General features: G+C 32.3%; 3 protein-coding genes across 3 annotated transcripts; all 3 read right to left on the reverse strand.

Moving 5' to 3' along the window:
- Nucleotides 1-153: 153 nt before the first annotated feature.
- On the reverse strand, nucleotides 154-4,919 carry LOC110635522 (uncharacterized). The gene is made up of 3 exons (XM_021784889.2): nucleotides 4,589-4,919; nucleotides 3,904-4,037; nucleotides 154-3,818 (listed from the first exon to the last, which is right to left on the reverse strand). The coding sequence occupies exon 3, from the start codon at nucleotides 3,727-3,729 to the stop codon at nucleotides 271-273; it is 3,459 nt and encodes a 1,152-aa protein (XP_021640581.2). The 5' UTR covers nucleotides 3,730-3,818; nucleotides 3,904-4,037; nucleotides 4,589-4,919; the 3' UTR covers nucleotides 154-270.
- A 1,050-nt stretch (nucleotides 4,920-5,969) lies between these two features.
- LOC110635539 (bifunctional 3-dehydroquinate dehydratase/shikimate dehydrogenase, chloroplastic) lies at nucleotides 5,970-11,492 on the reverse strand. The gene is made up of 11 exons (XM_021784923.2): nucleotides 11,174-11,492; nucleotides 10,285-10,517; nucleotides 9,771-9,876; nucleotides 9,448-9,666; nucleotides 8,771-9,117; nucleotides 8,313-8,376; nucleotides 8,058-8,166; nucleotides 7,829-7,969; nucleotides 7,071-7,219; nucleotides 6,465-6,627; nucleotides 5,970-6,371 (listed from the first exon to the last, which is right to left on the reverse strand). The coding sequence occupies exons 1-11, from the start codon at nucleotides 11,192-11,194 to the stop codon at nucleotides 6,328-6,330; spliced, it is 1,596 nt and encodes a 531-aa protein (XP_021640615.2). The 5' UTR covers nucleotides 11,195-11,492; the 3' UTR covers nucleotides 5,970-6,327.
- A 6,841-nt stretch (nucleotides 11,493-18,333) lies between these two features.
- Nucleotides 18,334-21,675, reverse strand: LOC110635507 (bifunctional 3-dehydroquinate dehydratase/shikimate dehydrogenase, chloroplastic). Its single transcript, XM_021784869.2, has 11 exons — nucleotides 21,451-21,675; nucleotides 21,096-21,331; nucleotides 20,658-20,763; nucleotides 20,271-20,489; nucleotides 19,829-20,178; nucleotides 19,641-19,704; nucleotides 19,440-19,545; nucleotides 19,200-19,343; nucleotides 18,970-19,118; nucleotides 18,698-18,860; nucleotides 18,334-18,584 (listed from the first exon to the last, which is right to left on the reverse strand). The coding sequence occupies exons 1-11, from the start codon at nucleotides 21,463-21,465 to the stop codon at nucleotides 18,541-18,543; spliced, it is 1,596 nt and encodes a 531-aa protein (XP_021640561.1). The 5' UTR covers nucleotides 21,466-21,675; the 3' UTR covers nucleotides 18,334-18,540.
- Nucleotides 21,676-23,157: the final 1,482 nt, after the last annotated feature.

The raw sequence follows: 23,157 nt of genomic DNA on the forward strand, positions 1-23,157 counted from the left end.
CTCTTAAAGAGGATAAAGGCAATGCATTATGAAATAAACACTTCAATTCTATCATAAGAAATAAATGCTTATTTTACCAAATGAGATAATGTTAACATAATTAAATTCTAAAGATCAAATAAAAATAGATTTAAAAAAAAAAAAAATCAATGGTTGAGAAGAAAAACCCATATTGCCAAAGTTTCTACAAACTTCATTCCGCTTATAACAGGGAACAATTTCATAGCATTCCACAAAGATCAGTACGCAACCTACCTACAATATGACCGTTTAATCTACCAAAATTACAGAACCAGGAATTGATGAAGGAGCAAGCTCCCAATAGCCTTTCAGGAAACTATTGTTCTTTCCCACAACCTGGGAAGCTAAACACTGATGAGAAAATCTACCAAACTCAGCCCGTGGCATGTCAATTATACTGCGTTTTGATCTTCTTGGTGCCGTGTAAAATGATGCAGATCCATTAACGGGTATCAAAACTACAGCTTTCACACCCCCCTCATTTTCTTCTACCACTTCAACAAAGTCGCATTCCCTTGCATCCTGGTCTGAAAACGTTAATTCAGCATTCCAGATCTTATATATTGCCCAAATCTCCCCTTGTCTAGGGTAAATTTCGTATTTGTTCTTCCCAATTGGCTTCGCTTTCACCTGATGAGAAAATGCAGTGACAGGAAGCAGTATGCATTTATTTTTAACTTTAAATGTCCCGCAAACAGTCTGCATGTCTTTTTGGAGTGGGCAGGCTTCAAGCATTGCCACATGCAATTTGAACCCATTAGTGGATTCAATCTTCTTAACCTGAGCATAATCCCTGGGTAAACCATCCTTATCGCTGTGCAGTGCCCATACCTGGTCCAGTTGAAATTTATCCTTGGACTTTTCGCTCTTGAAATCATAGTGCTCTACTTCTATAACCTTACAATCTGAAGACTCCTGACCTTTCGTGGGACTGACTAAACTTCCATTCTTCACATGGAAATGCATTTTATTATCAGGCTGACATGAGGTAGCACCTGGTTGCCCGTGTCTTCCATCTTTGTTTGTTGAATTATGCTTGTCAGCGTCTTCTGCTGTAGACTGACTTGCATTTACTGGAGTACTTCCCTTGCTTAAATCTCTAGGAGATCTTCTAGGTGTCCAGGCATCTGCTGTAAATTTTACCTTCTCCAATTTCTTATGGGTTGTGCTCCTCTCAGTATCCTGAAAAGAAGTACGGATTCCTTCAGGTTGAGTTAGCTTGCCATGACTAGCAACTTTGTTACCATCCTCATCTTTTGCCCGTTGACCTCCATCAATATGACTGTCATCCCTACATGTCCCAGTTGATTCTCCTGGAGATCTTGCATGTCTTGAAGTTCCTTTTTCAGGACCACTCTTGAGATTCTTAGGAGTGCAAACCTTCTCAGAGCGCTTTATAGGTTCCACTTTATATTCAGGAGACTTTGAATATGAACCAATTGCTTCAGTATCCAGCTTCTCCTTTCCAACCTTCACATCACCAAGTTCAACGAGGTTGTAAAGATTACTAGGCAGTGCAGCAGTATCAAGTTCAAAAGACCCTGCAGGGACACCTTCTCCTTCCTGACCAGTCATTCTGAATGAAGGAATTCGGTGGGAAAATCTATACAGTTCACTTGGTCGTATGCAAAATGATAGAACACCATTACAGTCAACTTGCTGATAAATACTAACAAATCCCTTCACTTTACCCAAATAAGCAACCCCAATGCCAACATCCTCCCTAAAATCCGTCACAACTTCCACAAATTCAAATTGGTACGGTGGCCTATGCTTTTCTGGTTCAGAACTCCATTTAATGTCCCAATCCTTAAAGAGCGCCCATGTTTCTCCCTTCTTAGGATATATCAAGTAAGTGCCTCTGCGGGCAGCATTCATGCAATGCATTTGGTGAGAGAACATTTGACAATCTACAGTTTCAGTGTTTCCATTTTCATACCTACCACAACCAACAGGCAAATCCTCATCATGCCATTGTTGCTCAGCTTTGTTATGTGAGATTGCCTCTAGCCAAGTTATCTGCAGCTTGAACCCAGGTGTGAGCACTTTCTTTACCCGAGCATAAAATCTGGGCAGGCCATCAACTGAGTCATAAATAGCCCATATTTGATTAACAGCAAAAGAGCTCTCTGCCCTATCTTTCTCAAAGTTACTGAAATCTGGATCAGGATATTCAAAGATCTCTGATTTTGGTGCTTCATTTGAATTTAACTTTGATGTGTCAATTTTGGGGTTTTCATCACTGTTCTCCAACTTTGTACCAGCCTTCTCTGACATGGACGCTTCATCTACGGTAGCCTCAAAATCTCCAGTTTTGCTTTTCTTGTTCGATGATCTTTCTTCGAGACTGGAACTTGCTTTTTGTTTGACCACTTTGTTGTTTCTATTCAACACAGCAGCAGCAAAACCAGCTGGAATATCTCTTGGTACTCCAACATCTGCACTTGCTTTTATCCCCCCATCATCCACACCAGATGAACTGCCACCCCTAGATCTTTTTGGAAGAGGGGCAACAAAATCATCATCGCTCAAATTTTCCTTGTAAGAAATGTGCTGCTTTTGCCTTGAAGATCTCCTAGATGGATGGCTGTCACTGGGTCTAGAATTCTGTGCAGAAAGATCACCATCATTTTCCTCAACAACGATGTTTTCTTCAGTGCCACCATTGCTGCTTTTGTCAAAATTCTCACTGGATTCCGCTACTGACTTCCTCCATCTCTTGCTACTTGCAATACTTCCTGGCACCTTAGATTTTGTTGCATCTGGCTTCGACAATGGCACGCCTCCTTTCCCAGCTTCCACATCCACATGCCCATTCACTTTCTCATGTGGTTTAGAACCCTCACTGATTCCAGCAGCATTTTCTGCCTTTGACTCTTTGGGTTTAGAACTCCCACAAACATCTGCAGCTCTTCCTACCTTAGGCATAAAGCTCATACCAGATGGCTTCCCTGCATTATTTCCTGGTGCAACTTTAGAAGGACCTTGATTTGGAACTCTTTTATCATTGAGGAACTGACTCCAGGAAGATCCAGGTGACGTACCCAAATCATTAGCAATAAAAGGCTGCTGACAATTTTGACACCGTAACATTTTATTTAGAAATTCTCTGTAGTATTGGTACTTCACGGTGCAAGAGGGACAGTGTGTCCAGAATGTTGTCTGTTGTGGCTGCTGATAAGTATGTGAACTCATGTACTGCGAATGAGGCGTATTAGCAAACTTGTTTGCAGCACCATGCTGCTTCTTGGCATAAGAGTTTTTATTTGACTGATCAGTTGCTGACTTTGGTGCAACAGATCTCAGTGAACCTCTGCACTTCATGTCATACAACGAACGTTTGGTTGGGTCTGTAAGCACCCTATTTGCTTCACCAATCAGCTTGAAAGCAGCCTCTGCACCTGCAAACTTATTCTTGTCTGGATGAAGAGAGAGAGCAAGCTTTCTGAATTGCTTCCTGACAACAGACTCATCTGAAAACTGCTCAATCTGGAGAACTCCATACCAATCCATTTCTGATCCATTTAGTTTGTTTTGTGCAGAACAATGAACCTCACAAACCATTAATAATTGAGAAATATTATCAAGGTCAGGATAGAGTTGCCGTGCCTTCAATGCAATCCGGCGTGCCCCAACAAAATCCCCATTTTGCATTTTCTTTTCCGCAATTTCTTTTGCTCTAATGGCCTCCTCTTTATTGCATTCCATTGACAGTTGAAACCCAATAATACCCAATGAGATGGCAACTTTTCTTCCCTTGTCTCACCAGAGTCCAACTCTCATCCAATATCTTCACACTGCAGCAACATAAGAAACGCATTTTAGCCCAAATTTCTACCATTTGTGTTTACCAACAATGCGTTATAAAACAATAACACCTACCATTCAAATAACAACAATTGAAAAGTCTTCAAAATGGGAACCTACGTGACACAAAATGCTGGCCTTTCACCTCATCCCACAACTGCAAGCAACAATCTCACTGACCCAGAACAATAATGTGTGATACCTGAAACCTGTATTAAGAAGTAATAAATCAACTCCATTTAGAACTTTAAAAAAAAAAAAGGGAAAGAAAGAAAGAAAGAAAAAAGCGAGAAAATGACCCAAGCAAATCCAACAGAAATCATAAATCACAGGTTAAACAGAGAAAGCACACAAGCAATAGAAAAGGAATCCATACGCGGTAACAAAAAAAGCCATCATATCATCTCGTAAAGCATAAAATCCCTTCAATTATACTCCGAAGTTTTCATTCAAATTATGCATACACGCATATCTGACCAACTGAACAAGCAGTAACAGTTAGCAAATTCGGATAAAATGTTAAGGAATTAAGAATTGATATCTAAAAGCAATTAAACATACTATCAGATAATACACAAAGCACCCAAAACCCCAAAAAGTGAACTATCCTCATTCCCCCCCATAAAAGCACTGCACAACAGAAACAAAAGGTAGACTGACATTTTAACACAAGACCAAAAATGATTCAACTAATAAAAGTCAAACTGAATGCAAACCCTAAATAAAGAAACAGACATGTATGTGAGATATATATACTCACATTGAAACTCAAAATGGAATGGCCTGGCATGGCATGCAGGTAAAAGCGTCTCAAAATAAGTCCAATTGATTAAACAGAACAAAAAAATGAGAAACCAAAAACCCTAGAAAATAGACATGGAAGGCATGGAAGAGAAAAAGGAAAGGGTTCACTTACTTGGGATAATAGGATGTGATTATTTATCAGCTTTAGAAAGAGGATAGTCACATGGAGGGAAAGAGAAGGGGGGGAAAGAGCGGGGGGAAGAGAAAGTGAAAATTTTTGGAAGACACACAGAAGCAGGGAGCGAAAACTGAGAGAGAGCACCCCTCAGTTTGTGAGAAATTTTTGTTTGCTCCCAAAATGTTTTCCTTTTTATTATATTTGCATTGCATCTATGGCAGGTAGGTCTTTTTTTTTATTTTATAATGAATTTTTTTTTATTTAAATGCCTAATTTTCCATGCTTCGACTGACAATTACATTTAAATAAAACCTGTATATTTAATTTAATTTAATTTTAATAAAATAAATGTAATTAAAATATTATAAAAATTGAAATGGGATATATTATTTAAATTATTAAATTTAATAATAGAATTTTGAATCTATTTATTTAAATTACTAATGAAATTTTAAATAGAATTTAAATAATTTTTAAAATTATTAAATTTAAAATAGAAATGGTTAATAAAAAATTTACGTTCACATATATTATTAATTAAATATAAATATAATCATAATATGGAAGTAATAATAATTGAAATTAGATAAATATATATAATAAAAATAAATTTTAAATTTAAATATGTGGTCACTCTCTAGAATTGTCCAGAGAGATCCAACACTTTAAATTGGGCCCGATAGACTGAAAGTTAAGATAAATTTTGTGTCTTGATTGGACAGGATATTATTTTCAGTTCAAGTGGTATCAGAGCCTTATAAAATTTAGAGGGTCTCGGGTTCGATTCTTGCCTCTGCATAAGCAACGTCTCCACGCTAAGAATGTTCTTGGAGAACCCATTTTATTAAATTATTATTTAAGATAATAAATTTACATTAATTTAGTGGAGTAATAATACAGCAAAGCTTTCAACTTTTAGCCTTTTAGTCAATGATTTAAGATATCATATTTAAAATTAATAATTTAAAATTATATTTATTTCTTTAAATATTTTTTTTTACATTAACTAACCACAACAACTAAACCTAACATATCTTTATTAAATTTAAGTCAGATATTGTTACATAATAATATTTTTGCAATTATATTTACATTATTGTCAAAATTATATAAAGTGCGCTAAATTATACTTATGATTTTATATCTAAATATAACTCAAATTGCTCAATAAAGAGAACAGTTGGTAAGATTCAAACTCTCAATCAAATGGGGGCATTGATTGAATCTTATCAAATATGATAATATTAAATTCTTCATATTACTTTCTTGGAAAGTTGCTGATAGAAAATGATTCTGAACAATAATATTGAATTCCCATAACCAAATACTCTCTTAATGGAAATTTGGGTTGGCTACATGAATATTTTTTTCACCATACTAAAATAACTAATTTACCTATAGCACTATTTAAGCAGCCTAGCATGAGATTTGACAATTATCAAGATTCATTTGAAAGTTCTTCCATCAAGATGAAATTTATTGATACAACAGAATAATTGAACAGCTGCTGATTGCAATAATTGGAAAAAAAAATATATAGATTCAGCTGCAAGAAGAGATTCACTTGGAAAATTTTCTCATGTATTTCTTGCCAACACATCCCTAATTAGTTGTTTTGGCGCTGCAAAATAGAAAAATGAAACAAAAGATTTAATGTGTGATTAAAGAACAAAGAACTGACGAGTTTTAGATTATTTGTTGGGGTTCAATTTACCAGGCAAACCAGTGAATCTTTCAAACTGTACAAATGCTTGATTGATGAACATCTCGGTCCCGTAAACTATAGTGGCCCCAGATTCCTGTGCTTCTCTTAAGAGCCTGGTCAATTTTGGTGTGTAAATTGCATCAAAGACCAAGGAGTAGTGTTTCAGAGCTTCCTGCAAAGAGAAGCAAAATAGAATATAAGATTACTGAAGTGTATCCACTAACTAATTTACTTATTAAGCAGAATTACAATAAGGAAAATGATGACTCTGATGTTAGGCTTTGATTTGATGCCTGAAGCAGGTTGATCTAGTTAAGGTAAGAAAACAACAACTTATTTGATGTGTACTATATCTTTGAAAACTTCTTGTAGAAATAAAAGACTTCCATGCCTCTCCATATTATTTCCAAACCGTTCACCAAGACCAAGAGTAATGTTGCAATTATCATAAATTAGTCTCATTTTCTCATAATCATCAGCAAAGTCTGACTGTTTAATTAATCCATCCAGGAGAGTTGATGTGAAAACTCTTGCACTCATGCAACAGCAGAACATGAAATGACAAAAATGATACAGAGGCATAACTTAGGAAGGGAAAAAGATGAAGGGGCAAACCTTGGGAAGTGGGGTATCATCAATTCTTGGTTTCATTCCAACTGAAGTGGTATTTGCAAGGATCATTCCCTCTTCCGGATGGAAATCTTTCAGCTCACCCAGAGTCATTGCTTGTCCTCCTACTTTACTGGCAAGTTCTTTGGCTTTTTCTGATAAGAAATAACCAAAATGATCATTAAGTTAGCACATAACTAACGTTCATCAGGAAAAATAGTCCTTATTAATACAACAGATTTAACATCAGTGAATAACAATGATTTTCATACAATTTTATTACCATGTATGAGAACATACAATATTATAATTTCCCTAGCACCAATGTGAATATTTCTAACACAAACAACAAGTATCTAATACGGCTTTTATAGAGTCATGACAACATTTTTCAGAATGAGTTTGTTTTGTGAGAGAAGAGAGTAGTTTGGTCATGTGAAGCGTAGACATACGGAAGCTCTAGTTAGACAAGTAGAGCACACTGGGTTAGAGGATAGGAAAAAAGGAAGGGGTAGACCTAAACTGACTTGGAGGAGAGTAATATAACATGACCTAGAAGCATCACACATTTTCAAGGATTCGACCCAAAATCGTTTATAGTGAAGAAAGAGAATCCATATAGCTAACCCCAATAAATTTTTAGGATAAAAGCTTAGTTGAGTTGAGTATGGGATACTTATTTATTGAACTCCCTCTATAAAAGCCATCATATGCATAGAGATCAGGAACTGCATCAGAATGATGACAGAATCAGAGGGACTCACCATAAGTGCGATTAGCAACAACTACTCTTGCTCCCTTCTCATAACCACCATAAGCAAGGGCCTTTCCAGCTCCACCAGCTCCCATGACAACAAAGAGTTTACCAACCAAGGGAGAACCAGAAGCAGGAGTACCATTTGATCCTACAGGAAAATTATAGAGTTAAAAGGGGAAACAATTCATTTAAAAGTTTTTTTTAAACAGAATATGCCACTAAGATGCACTGTAAACCTTGCAGTGCCTCTTCTATAGCTCCTATGGCTCCAAGATAGTCAACATTATATCCCATTAGCTTCCCATCCGTTGGTCTCCTGATCATGCAACTAATAGCTCCTATTGCCTGCAAAGCCAATATTTTAATTGAACATATGAAAGATGGAACAAAATTCTTCACAGTCTAAATGACAATGGTGATCAATGTTTTCAGTGGTGATTGTGACAAATGTGAAGTACAAATATCACAAAGTAACTAGTTGTTTTAACTACCTGTGCAATTGGATCCACCTCATCACAGCACTTAAGTCCAGCTTCCTTGTGAGGAATTGTATAACTGCATTTCAAATCAATCAAAATTAACTCCATTCAAAAGGAATAAATGATCAGCAGATCTTCAAATATTTGAAGAATTTATTATATTGACTAGATGAAACATAAAAAATATAGAACTTAGAGAAGGAATATGAGTTGAGACTAGAGATACTTGAAGTAATTCCTAAATTTCTAAATAGTGTTACAGACCTTCTGAAGACCACAAATTTATGCTTCATGCATACAAGACTGAAGTACATAACTCAGGAAATTAAACTTTCGAAAGGCCCGATTGGCCTGCTGGAAAACTTATATTTCGGGCAAAATGATTTCAGTTTCGGCAGTGTAAGGGACTATAAAACTAAAACATAATAGATGATGCATGCTACACTAAAAGATTTTAGCGAAAATTTTACCTGTATCCAACAAAGTCTGGAGATGAATATGTGGATATGTAATTTGCAACACTGTCAACCAAAAGAGGCAGATAAATTCCATTAAAACCAACTGACTTAAATGCTGCATTGTAGAGATGAGGACTTTTGCTGTGACCAATAGGATTTCCAATAACACCATGTATTTTGGTATCAGCTCCTATCTGTCTGATATTATACAAATCCAACAGATCTTTAATGGTTGGCTGCCCAGGAGCAGATACTACTCCTGCCTCAATTGAACCAAAGGTGAGAAATCCTCCATATTTTGCGGCAAGTATCCTTGATATGAAGCCTCTCTCACCCATAACAAGTCCTATAATTGGGACCTACAATTTAACTGAAGAGTCATTCATAAAGCTTAAAAATGAGGAAAAATAAAAAGCAATGCATGAATGCTTTTGGATGGTTTTATTAAAACAGAACAAGAAAACGTTAGTACAACTATGAAAAGGAGGTTAGAAATTTGCAGATGATGCATTATGATGCAGGTCACACACATATGTAATTGCCACACAATATTTCTATATGCTAAAATTTCACAGCCATACTAGATTTGAGAGTATTTGATATATGAAAGAATCCTTAAGTTCATAAAACCCCATCATAGCATTAAAGATCTATGGATGGAGTACTTTCATAGCATATCAATTACTTACTTGCAAATGCACAAGCACTTGAAACATTCTTGCATTGTCTGTGATGTCTAAGGCTGTTGTTGCAATCTTCACTATGTCAGCTCCAGTAGCTTGTATCTTGGCAACAAGCTCACCAATCTCCTCTATGGATGGAGTACTTTCATAATTATGAGAAGAAACAATAATCTTGACCTTTTCAGGTTTCTTCCCTTGAATGGAACTGAAGAACCCTTGAGCTACCTTCAAGACGCAAAATTAAACAGTTCAATGACATGTTCATTGGTAAATGAAGATAAAACATTTTCAACATTGAAATAAATAATACAGATTGTAAGTAGCTCAACCTTTAGCTCAACATCAATAAAATCTGATCCCAGTTCCATTGCCAGACGTAGTGCTTCTTGACGCTTGCTTTCATCGCCATCATACTCACCACCTTCCCATTTCGGTCTAGAAGGTAAATTATCCATTAGAAAAATTATTAAAGTTGTAAATTTACAAGTGTTAATATTATTTTAGTAGCGTCAAGCTTGCCTGAGTTGATCCATTACAAGATGAGAAAACTAAAACTTTAATGCATTAATTTGATTTCGTAAAGATGAGCTTTCCATTATGTCCACTTGAAATCCTAATGTTTACACACTTGATTAGCAACTGAAAAATTATTATCTAAGTCTGCTAATGATAAAATAATTATAATTATCCAGATAAATATTTGTAACTCACCTATTCAAAGGTAAAGTAAATATCCATATTACATAGTTTACATTCTAAGACAGGTATCAAACTCAAAATACATAACATAAGCATGGGGTCTCGTTCTTAATCTCAAAACGTATATCATCTTATGATTTATACCTGTAAGTGATAAGAGTTGGTAAAGGACTTTGCTTGACTAAGACCTCAAGATTCTGTCTAGGACTGAAATTTTTTAAGAAATCCACCCGAATTTCAACAAGGTCAGCCCCAAGTTCCTTGGCCTTTTTCATTTGAACCAACATTTGATCAACTGATTCTGCCATTACTGGAGCACAGATTAGCGTGGAATTTCTTCGAGCTCCATCCACAATTTGAAGATCCGTAGTAGTCAACTGGAATCCACCAAAAAAATTTTAAAAAGGAAAAGAAGTTCAACATGTGAAGATCTAGGAATGATCAACATTTAAAAAAAAAAATCAGAAAACTTGATTTGCTCTGCATGGTCCATCAGTTATGTATTCACTTTCCCAAGTTTTTCATCAACCAAGCAAAGAAAACCAATAAAAGTTGAAATTTCAAAATGAACATCGACATTATTTGCTCCTTCTTATTGTAGAGGTGAATGCTAAGCAGAGAAGACAAATCAATAAACTCCATTTGGTGCAAGAAAAGTGAAGGAAATTTTAAAAAGAAAAATCTAAAAAATTTAAATTCCATAATCTGAATTCTCTTTAATTCTGGAGATAACCCCAAAACCATTAATCAACAATAACTATGCCTCTGCGCAAACCACTTAACTCAGCTTATTCCAATAATCAGACCCAAGAACAATTGATTTAAACCCCAACACGGTCTTCCTAAAACAACGAGTTAAGAGATTGGATTCTTTAACCGTATGGATATCCAGAAACTACAAAAAAAAAAAAAAAAAAAAAAAAAAAAAAAAAAAATCGTGGCTCTTTTCTTTCTTTACGACAGTTTAGAAACCAAACAGACAATTAGAAACTAATCAAGAAAAGGAGAGAAAAAAAAAAAAAAAGGGTGTTACCGGGACACTGCCGAGAGTCATTGTGGGAGAGAGTATGAAGTAGTTCGCTGGCGTTGCTTGAGGCCAAAGAAAGAAGCGGGTGGCAGCAGAGTGGAGCGATCAAACCGAAGACCAAGAAAGAGAGTCTACATTAGGTGGGGTGGGTTAGGTGTGTATATATATAAATAGGAGAATAGCTAAGTTTAATAGGTCTGTATAGAAAGGGTTAAAAAAGAAGACCGTTGGCTGGTATATTTAGCTGCAACCATCATTTCCATATTGGAATTGCAGAGCAGGGTGAAATTTTAATCATTTTTGGTTCGCTGATATGAAATTATGATGAATGAAAATTTGGATATCGAAATGTGGCAAAACGACTGTCGTTAAGTTGACCAACAACTGAATCGGCACTGCTTGGAGTTAGGTAAATAGAAACGCCGCTGTGGGCAGCGAGACTGCTGTTGACTAAAAAAGTTGGTTTTACCAAATTGTCCATTTTAAGGATATTTTTGAAACATAAATAAAAATAAAAGCATTTAATAATAATTTGTCTTCATCTTCCAATTGTAAGTCCTTGTGGCAGTATCGTCTGACTTACTGGTAGCAGAAATTGAGGACTAATACAGCAATTAATGTTTTGAGGACTAACACAGCAATTAATGTTCCTTGGTTTTAAAATAAAAATGAAGTAATTATTGCATTATTTAAAGAGATAAATGAGGGTTCCTTTTTTTTTATCAATTAGCTTGAAAGCACTATAGAATTATTGAAGCTGAAGAGGATTAATTTCTTGTTGTTGAAATGAAATTGCTTTATGTTATCTATTAATGTTATAAATAGCTTGTATATTAGATAATATAAAGAGAAAGAATTTTTATGTGTTAAAATATAAAAAAGTGAAGGAATGATAAAAGTGAAATGTGTATAAAATTATATATATATAAATAAATATATATTATTCTATTATAACACTTTATACGTATATGTGTAAAATAAAATAATTATCTTATTATAATTTTCGTAAATAAATTATCAACATATGTATTTATTTACAAGTAGATAAGTTTATTAATAAACAGATATATTTATTCTATACAAATAGTCACAACTGTTTATATAGGTATCTGTTAATAAACAGACATGTCTATTCTATACAAACAGTCTATACAAACAATTGTATCTATTGAAGATAGATAAATGTGTCTATCTATAAAAAGGTGCTATAACTTTTCATTATTTATAAATACGGATGAGTTTTTTAATCCAGATATATACTACTTCTATTTCTTCCTCTTTTCCTCTAGTCTCTCTAAATTAAGTTCGTATAAAGAGTTTTTAAGGGAAATCTTCAGGAGTTGATTTTAGGCTTTATTGTATCCTAGAGGTATATTGCCATAACCTTGCAGCAATCTAGTGGGGACAATTAATACCTTAAAGATAGTAATTCATCACACCTCAAAGCCTATTCTACACCCATTGCTACAACAATTTTAAAGTATTAATCGCAATGGAGTCTATGGTTGTTTCCGTGATGAATCAAGAGTTTGTGAAACTTGATTGTTTTAAAGAACAAATTATGTTCACTGAGAAGGTGAAAGCAGATCAGGAAAAAAAGGTGAATTGTCATGCAGAGGTCATATTCTCAACAACTCATCAGATATGTTATAAAATTTGTTTACTTTTGTCAAGTCTCAAAAGGAAATCTGGAATTCGTTAGAATTCAAATACAATAAAAAAAAAGGTGTGGATAAATTTATCATTATAAAATATTTTGAATTCTAAATACTTGATAATATGTCTATTATGGATAAGTCCATGAGTTGCATATCTTTGTTTCAAAGTTTAAGGATTTGAAAATGGTAATTCCTAAATCACTGCAATTAGGAGGAATAATAGCACATCATACTTCTAGTTTGAATGATTATAGGAAGAAATTACTGTATGCCACATATGATTTTTCTCTTAAACAGATTCAAAAATACTTACACATTAAAATATTTTTTATGTGATAATTTATCTTTATATTGATGACATGCTTATAATTAGAAGAAATATAAGGTTATATTATGATACTAAAGATCATGATGAAAGTGTTAAAGAAGGTAATAAGATTTATGTGCATAAGTTAAAAAACACTTTTTGTATGCATAAATCCTAATTCATATTGATTGTATCTATCACTAACTAGGTGGGGATATTGTTAAAAATATTAGTGATAAAAAAATTTGTCTCATTTTGAAAGAGTTATGTCCATTAATTAAAAGGCATCAAAATGAACTATTTATTACCGATAGTTATATCTGTTTTAAAATGTGTAAATGAACAAATATGATTATTCTAAGAGATACAAAGTGAATAGTTGTATATATTCTAAGAGGTATAAGTGAATAGTTGTATATGTTATAGGCGGTATAAGTGAACAGATGTAATTGTTCTAAGAGATACAAAGTGAATGGTTGTATCTGTTGTAAATGGTATAAGATAGTAGATGTAATTGTTATAAGAGATACAAAGTAAACAATTGTATTTATTCTAAAAAGTGTAAATGAACAAATGTAATTGTTCTAAGAAATATAAAGTGAACTGTTGTATCTATTCTAAAAGGTATAAGTGAACAAATGTAATTATTCTAATAGATACAAAATGAACTGTTGTATATGTTTGAAGAGATGCAAATGCTTTATAAATAACAGTTTGGAATAAAAATCTATTAAGTTTTCTTTTTTGTCTCTTTTCTTCGTTTTTACCTATAATCAACATTATTATTTTTTAATTTATTCTTGGGAGAATTTTAAAATTACTGTCTAGATTTATATTTTGGTTATTATCCTTGAGGGATTTGCCTAAACTACCTAACTGTAATATAGTGTGGGGTTTTACTCTTTGTCAATTTCATTATATTGAGGGAAGCAAATACTCCATATGATATTTATTGCAAATTGACTGAAATTTTTGATAAAATAATTGCTCAAATTGAGTGTGCTAGTGCTATTGATAGCTTAATGTATGCTATGCATTGCACTACTCCTGATATTGCTTTTGCAGTATGTAAATTATCAAGATATACAAATAATCCTAGTGTGGAATATTGGAAAGAAATTTCAAGGGTTTTTGGATATTTAAAAAAAATTATAAACTATAGATTATTCTGCGTTAAATTTCCAATTGTGCTAAAACCATATAAAGAGTTGTATCCACATAAAAATTTGTGTCCCTTGGCCAAAAAATGTAACTAAATGAAAAGATGCAAATCTTCTTAATAATTACATGTATGAAGATATGAATTTATTGGCCAAAAGATTGGTACATTTTGAGTAGTAAATATAAGAGTCTTATAAGTCATTTGTAAGAAGTGACAAGAGGACAAATGAATGTGCATTTGTGTGCGTGCAAATTTGATATTGTTCTTTATTTTTGGAGGCTCTCATTTTAAACAAGTTATGAAACAATTTATTTATGCAAATAAGGTACATATCTACACTATGAATTATTTATGTAGTTCGTGTTATAAACATGTGATTATATGATAAACTAGTGAAACAAATATGGTGGAGATCATAGGGTTATACAAATGTCAATTAGATAAGTAGTGCTAAGGATAATAAGTCAACTTTTGGTTGGTGTTCACTTTAAGTGGAGGTTCTGTTTCTTGGGCATCAAATAAATAAATTTGTATAACTCATTCTACGGTGGAATCCGAATTTATAACTTTGGCAAATGTTGGTAAAGAAGCATAATAGCTTATATTGTAATAGTCAAATCATGATGGCTAAAGCTTATAGTAAAATATACAATTAAAAGTATATACATATAAGCTTAAGACATGAAAATGTAAGACAATTAATCTTTAATGATGTTATTACCATGTTTATGTTAAATCCTATAATAATCTAGCAAATCCTTTAATAAAATGGCTCTCGAGAGTTATGATCATAAGTACATGTGCTAATTAGGATTTAGAATATTCAATTAAATTTGCTACTTGTGGAAACCCTACTTTATAGTATTATTAATAAATAAAGTTTAAAGAGTAACAACAAGTCATTAGTAAATGTTATAATTAAGTACTTAGTGTACTAAGTTAATGGAACGAGGATGAGTATTTATACTCTTAATGAAGTTTAATATTATTACAAAGGAAACTTCACCTATATGAACATAGGAAGTGGCTAAAATATTAGTAAATTTTTTAAGTTGAACTAATTGATTCGAGTGTATAGTATTTTCGGTTCTATTTAATAGGAATTTATATTTAAACTAAGGCCACCGTGATTTCTTTAAAACTTTGAAATGCTTACACTAAGGAATCGAAAGATACTTTTCATTATGTATGAAATAATGGGATCTAACAATAGAAGGTGAGTAAGGTATTATTATAAATAGCTTGTATGTTAGATAGTATAGAGAGAAAAAATTGTTATGTTGTTAAAATATAAGAAAGTGAAGGAATGTCAAGAGTGAAATGTGTATAAAATTATATATATATAAATAAATATATATTATTATATTATGACACTTGGCATGCATATGTGTGAAATAAAATAATTATCTTATTGTAATTTTTGTAAATAAATTACGAATATATGTGTTTATTAACAAGTAGATATGTCTATTAATAAACAGACATATCTATTTTACACAAACAGTCACAACTATTTATATAGGTGTATGTTAATAAATAGACATGTCTATTTTATACAAAAAGTCACAACTGTTTGTATATGTATCTGTTAATAAATAGAGATATATATATTTTATACAAAAAGTCACAACTGTTTGTATAGGTGTCTGTTAATAAACACACATATCTATTCTATACAAACAGTCATAACTATTTGTATAGATATTTGTTAATAAACAGACATATCTTTTACACAAACAGTTGTATAGATAGATGTGTCTATCTAAAAAATGTGTTATAACTTTTTATTCTTTATAAATATGGATAGATTTTTCAATCCAGATATATACTACTTCTACTTCTTCCTCTTTTCTTCTATTCTCTATAAATTCGGTTCGTATAAGAGTTGCTGTTTGTAAATTTCAGGTTTTGTTGTATCTTGAAGGTATATTGCCATAACCTTGCAGCAATTCAGTGAAAGCAATTAATACCTTAAAAATAGTGATTCATCACGTCTCAAAGCGTATTCTACACCCACTGCTACAACAATTAAACCTTTCAAATCATAGATAAAATGACATTAATTAACTCCTCTATTAAAATCTTCATTAAAATGCATCAATAGTGCAAGTCATTGCACGATGCTTTTAACTTATTGGTACAGCAGCAAGAATGTTTAGAAACTGTCCTCCATGTACATTTCTTTCATGGAGTAATATTATTTTAATACTTAAAGAAATTAAATTAAAAGTTAAATTAAAAATAAATAAATAATTATTTGATAAAATTATTTTAAAATAAAATTTAAATAATTTAAGTATTTGATTAAAAAGTGCTTAAGAGTAATTTAATTTATTAAAATTACTAAAAATAATATATAAAAATAATATATAATTAAGTATTATAGTTCTTAAAATGAAAATAATGTTAATATTTTTAAAAATTATTAAGATAATATAGTTTTTTATTTAGTCAAATAGTAATTTTAAAATACATAAATAAATTATAAATAAGATATTTTTATTTATAACTTTTAACTTATTTTAAATAATCTTTTTTTATTTATAAACTAAATTAAATATTAATCTATTTACTATTTAGTAGATTTGATCAACTTATAAGTTAAATTAAATATTTTTTAAAATAAATAATAATAACATTTAATTCTTAATTTTTTTAATATTCTATCAAACACAACCTTTGCTTTCTTGAGTGCATTGCAGTTTCATAATTAAAGGACATGCCGCGGTTAGAAATAATATGAAGGAAGAGAGGAAGGAGAAGAGGAATCTAAGATCTACAGCGTTCCTTAAACCCTAGAAACCAGAAATAACATAAACCCTTAAATGATGATTGCACAATCAACTATTTTTACGCCAGTCGGTCGAAAATTCATGGCCGGAGTTGGGTAGAGAAGGCCGCCACAGTGCTCAGTGGGTCAGGAGTCGGCGTCTTAATAATTTGGTGGCAAAGCTAATAATTACAGTTGATGACTTCAAAAGTTGGTTAATTTTACCAAATTCTTCTCCTTTCAATTGGAAGTCTTGAATTATCAACAAGATCGTCTGACCTACGGTTAACAAAAGGTTTGATACGGCTGTTATATTAAATTTGTACTAAACTCCACTTGTCTTTATAATCGAGTTCAATCATAAGGTCCTCGTCTAATCTTTTAGTGTTGCTATAAATATGATTCAACTTTCACTATCATATAAATTTATATTTTAAATGATCAAATAATTAATTAATAAAAATTTATAAATTATATTTTTATTAAATAATAATTTTTATAAATCATAATTAACATTCATTGCAGTATTTTCTTAACCGTCGATTAAAAAATTAGTATTTTCTTAACCGTTGGTTAAAAAATTAATTTTAAAGAAATGTGATTTAAATTTTGAGAGCTAAAAAATTAAAAAGTTGTGCGAGATATTTTTAAATTAATTAATATTTTAAAATAATAAATTTTAATTATTATAATAAATAAAAATTTTGATTTTATAGGGATAAATAAATAAAGATAAATTTTCATAATTGGTAATAAAATTAATTTTAAATATTAAATTTAATAAAATTATTATTTTTTAAATTTGAAGGGAAATTTAGAGAGAGTATCATTTTGTGGTCTAGTGTAAAAAATTTAAACAATAATTAACGAGATAAAAAGTAAACTCGTAAATGGAGTTATTTGCTTGAGTTAAATTAGTGATTTATTAATAATATGATGTAATTATGCAAAATAAAGATATTAGGGCATTTTAATTAATAGATATAAACCTAAGACTATCTTAGTAGATTATAACGATCCTCTTGATTTTAATGGGTTAACTTGCAATGTGCCTATAGGCCATAGCTTCTTAAATTTTGGTCCATTTCCAAAATGATTTAAGATTTTTATATCGTAATTAAAAAATAATTAAATTATTGAGATTATAATAAAATATGTATTAATTTGATAATAAAATACTATGTTAGAAAATCATCAAGCTTTCCAAAACAAATCAACTGCAGAATGGCACAGTTTAACCAAATTGTATCATTGAAGCGTATAGCCGGATTGATTTTCCCAAATAACAGGCACTAGACAAGATTCCTTCTATTCAAGGTCCATTCACCAGACATAATAGTTCAACAATCATTAATTGATTCTCAAAGAAAATTTATTGGTACAACTTAATAATTAAAATCACTAGCTATAACTTGTGGCAGAAAAGGAGATGGTTTCAACTAAAACAGTAGACAAGACTTGGAATTAAATTGCTTCTTATGCATGTTTCTCCATGAGTTGCCTGAACAATTCTTCTGGTGCTGTAATTGGAAACCCAAAAACAAAAGGGAAAAAAGAATTAAAAGCACACAAATTAGTACTGGTACTCTTTAATCATTCATAAAATTTGTCATTGAACTCTGGTTGATCTTACCAGGCAAGCCAGTGAAGTTCTTGTACTGTTCAAAGCCTTGACGGATCAACATTTCTGTTCCATAGACGATAACAGCTCCACTTTCTCTTGCTTCCCGTAAGAGTCTTGTGTCTTTTGGTGTGTAAATGGCATCAAAGACTAGGCAATAATGTTTCAAGGCATGCTGCAGAATACAGAAAAGATCCCTCCCTCAGAATCTGCATATTCTTAAAATTTTTCTGCCAAAGAATCACAGATCCATGGAGAAATTAGATGGGAAGGTGGAGGCAAACCTTTGCTAATGGGGTGGCGTCAAAGTTGGGTTTCATTCCCACAGATGTGGTATTTGCAAGAACCATTCCTTCTTCTGGGTGGAAATGTTCTACTTCTGCAAGGGTCATTGCTTGGCCACCAACTTTGTCAGCCAGCTCCTTAGCTCGTTCTGAAGTGAGGAGAAATCCAAATTACCAATAATTTGACTCATTATAATAACTAAAAAACTAAACCAGTACCAGATTCTTACCAAATGTTCGATTGGCAACCACAACTCTTGCTCCTTTTTGTGCACCACCATAGGCAAGTGACTTGCCAGCTCCCCCAGCTCCCAGAACCACAAACAGTTTACCAGATAAGGGTGAGGTACCTGCTGGGACTGCGCCATTTAGTTCTGCCAAGCAAGACCAATCAGAGAGCCAGCACAAAAAGACCTCTCTTAACAGAATTTTTAGCTTCTCATTTCTCAAAAACAGATTTAATTAGTTACCTCGTAGTCCATCCTCGATCGCAGAAATGGCACCAATGTAGTCAGTGTTGTAAGCCATTAAAGTCCCATCAGGTCTCCTGACAATGTTGTTGATTGCTCCAATTTTCTTCAGGTATTAAAGAATGAACTAACAATTAACCAAATTTCATACTTAAAATTGTAGAGATGGTTATTGCAGCAGGGTGTTAGGGTATTAAATACCTTGGCAATGGGGTCAATTTCATTCATGCATTTAAGTGCAACCTCCTTATGAGGGATAGTGCAGCTGCATACCCAAATAAAATCCATTAGTTTGCTCCAAAGAAATACAGAAGCCTTACCATTTTTCCAGGGAATTTTGACAGGTAAATAATGCTCTCGCTAAGGATTTCAAAAAAAAGAGATTGTGCCTGCATCCAGAAGCAAAATCAATAGATGAATAGGTGTTGAAAAACTTCTCCACGTCATCCACCAGAAAATGCATGTAAACTGCGTTAAGGCCAACGGACTTAAATGATGCGTTGAACAAGAGAGGACTCTTGCTGTGACCAACAGGTTTCCCAATAATGCCATACACTTTGGTATCAGGCCTTATAAGCCTGAAGTTGTATAAATCCAACAAATCCTTTGCAGTTGGTTGTCCAGGAGCTGATATAGCACCTTGCTCCAGTGCACCATAAGTCAGGTATCCACCAAACTTGGGGCTAAGCAACCGAGAAATCAAGCCCCTCTCACCCATAACAATTCCGATTATTGGGACCTACAAAAATTTACATGGAAACAGCTCAGATGAACGCAACCGAAATTTTCATGGAACACTTTCAGGGAATGTACTGTACACTATTGCTTCACCTGAGAATGCACCATAATCTGAAAAATACGAGCACAATCTGTGATGTCTAAAGCAGTCGTTGCAATACTGACAATGTCAGCTCCACTAGCTTGAATTCTTGCAACAAGATTGGCAATGGCCTCGGCAGATGGAGTATTATGAAAATTGTGAGAAGAAACAATGACCTTGAAGTTATCAGGCTTGCTTCCAGATATTGAACTGTTGAAGTCATGAGCAACCTGCAGAATATGTGAAGCATAAGAATCTAGCTTCATATTTACAACTACAACAGGGCTAATCCTCTCCCTTCCCAATTTCACTGAGATTGGAAGCCACAAACTCCAATAAGAAATCCCAAATTTGAGTTAATGCTAATGTATCTGGCTACTCTGCAATGTATTAATTACCTCAAGCTCAATATCAATATAATTAGCTCCCAACTGCATTGCTAAACGAAGTGCATCCTGTCTCTTGGTTTCATCACCCTCATATTGACCACCTTCCCAACTTGGTCTGAAAAGCATGAAGTTTTCATTTTAGAGGTTGTTACAACAAAGGAAAAAAGTTGCTGGAATCGCCGTTGAGCTAATAGCCCAACGGTCGAGCACTTGTTTCATAGGGCAAGAGATCATGGTTTAAACCCTGAAACATCCATCTTCGAAGTAAAAAAAAAAAAAAAAGAAGAAGGAATCGCATACAGGTTTTGACCTTCTTTTTAAAATTGGATATTTTTTTTCATTTATGTATTACTGTAACAGAGAGACTGTGTGTGCAAGTAAAAAACAAACAAAATAACCAACATTCAAGAACAGATAACAAACTTTCAGACTTGGTCATTTCATTACCTGTAAGTGACCAGGGTGGGAAGAGGAGATTGTTTAATGAGGATTTCAAGATCTTGGCGAGGATTGAAGTTTTTCAGGCAGTCTAGCCGGATTTCGACAACATCAGCACTGATTTCCTTGGCTCTTTGCATCTCAATCAACATTTGGTCGACAGTGGTTCCCATTAGTGGGGTACATAGCAAGGTAGGGCTGCTCTGAACTGCTTTAGAACCCAGTTGAAGATCAGACATTGTGAACTAACACACACACACACACACAAAAAAAGTCTGTTAAAAATGATCAATGATACAACTATTGAAAATGCAGGGAAAGAAATATATTAATAAAAAACATTCACAAAGAAAGAAAAATCTACCGGAAGGCTTCCCATGGTGGAGGGGGTGGTGGTGGTGGTGGTGTTACTAGGTGGCTGTGAAGTTTCTTGGGGGAAGTTAGCTAGAATTCAGTGGCCGTAGACTCCTGGGAGCTGAGTTATAGTACGTATAAGAGTGTCCAATGGTTTTATAGCATATGGTTTCTGAAACTAAATTTGAAGGTCTTTAACAACATCTTTAACACATCTTCTTTTTAGTCAAGACTGGACCTTTTGGTGGCACCAGCCTACAGGTAACAAGTTAAGTGCCGGCTGGCTGTAATCGAAAATTAGGTGAATGGGTTGAAACTGAGCTAGCTGTGGCAAGCAGTTTTCCTTTATAAAGAGAAAATTCATCCTTTAGCCTCCCTTTGTTTCACGCATTTGAGGCACCCGGTCAAAGGATTTTCTTAATCAAGAGAAAACAAAGTCATTTATAAGAAAAATGAAAGGAAGTTAATTTTTTATTTTTTAATTTAATAATTTTGGTGACTTCTATGATTATTTGATTCTATATAAAATATAATTATTTTATTATAAAAAATAAAATAATTTCACATAAATTTATAACTTATTTTATGATATTTTTATAAAATAATTATTTTGTCTGTAAAGTAGTTAATTACAGAAATTTTATTAACTTGATAACAAAAAAATTTCTTCATGTAAAAAAACACATAATATTTTTTTAAAAATCTAATAAATAATTTTTAATAAACCAAAACATATAATTTTTTAACAAAATTTACTATACATAATTTATCTCTTAGATTTTTTAAATTAATAAAATTTTCATAATTAAGTAATTTATGAAAAAAAATTATTTATAAAAATATAATAAAATAAATAGTAGATTTATGTAAAATTATTTTATTTTTCGTAACAAAATAATTATACCTCGTATCCAACCAAATAACTATAAAATTTCCCTATTCATACATAAGATAGAAAAATATCAGTTAAACATAAGACATACGGTGAGACTCACTGATTTAACACATGAATCTAATATATTTATGTGTTGAATCTATAATAGACCAGGTTTAGGCGAAAATTTTCCTTATCTTTTTTATTTTTCTGATGAGTTTGATAATCTAGAGTTGGAGTTGAGCTACTCATCTAATCATCTTCTATATATCAAACTTTTTTTTTCTTGTTGAACTCAATTAGTGTCCATCAAAATGTAATTGAAGATGTATTGATTAAAAATCCAATCATATATATTTTTAATGAAGGTAGAGTAAAAAAAATATGTAATTCTTTTTGAACATTGCAATTGGGTAATATCACAGAGTAAAATTTAATTTATGTATTTATATGTATAAGCTTACCAATTTAATTTAATAAAAAAAAACTACTCATTATTCAAATAATATTTAATAGTGAAATTTTAAATTAAAAATTTCATCATTTTAGAAATAATCGTAAGACTGAAAAATCCTCTTGATTTTATAATATATTAATTATTTAATTACGATCTGTATAAATTTATTTACGTGATGAAACCCTCTTTGTGAATAGTTATTCATGTATATAAGTAGATAAAAAATAAATAAATAAATAAATAATTAATTAATTAATTAATTCTGCATTGTAATGATGATGAGTCTCATTAGCGTCTTTAATGTCAAATTTTCACAACAAACCTTCATAACAAGTTTTCTTCCTTTAGCTAACCCAGTACAATTATATCAAATCAGAATCGTTTAG

Source organism: Hevea brasiliensis, unplaced genomic scaffold (genome assembly GCF_030052815.1).
Source record: "Hevea brasiliensis isolate MT/VB/25A 57/8 unplaced genomic scaffold, ASM3005281v1 Scaf7, whole genome shotgun sequence".
NCBI lineage: Eukaryota > Viridiplantae > Streptophyta > Magnoliopsida > Malpighiales > Euphorbiaceae > Hevea > Hevea brasiliensis.

Coding starts and splice junctions, on each gene's coding strand:
- LOC110635522 (XM_021784889.2), bottom strand. CDS start 3,729: ATGGAATGCAATAAAGAGGAGGCCATTAGAGCAAAAGAAATTGCGGAA.
- LOC110635539 (XM_021784923.2), bottom strand. CDS start 11,194: ATGACTCTCGGCAGTGTCCCG. Junction 9,877..10,284: donor CCAACTCTTATCACTTACAG/GTATAAATCATA, acceptor TTTACCTTCTAG/ACCGAAATGGGAAGGTGGTG. Junction 9,667..9,770: donor TTATTGATGTTGAGCTAAAG/GTTGAGCTACTT, acceptor TGCGTCTTGAAG/GTAGCTCAAGGGTTCTTCAG.
- LOC110635507 (XM_021784869.2), bottom strand. Junction 20,490..20,657: donor ATATTGATATTGAGCTTGAG/GTAATTAATACA, acceptor CATATTCTGCAG/GTTGCTCATGACTTCAACAG. Junction 19,119..19,199: donor GGTTGCCAATCGAACATTTG/GTAAGAATCTGG, acceptor TCCTCACTTCAG/AACGAGCTAAGGAGCTGGCT.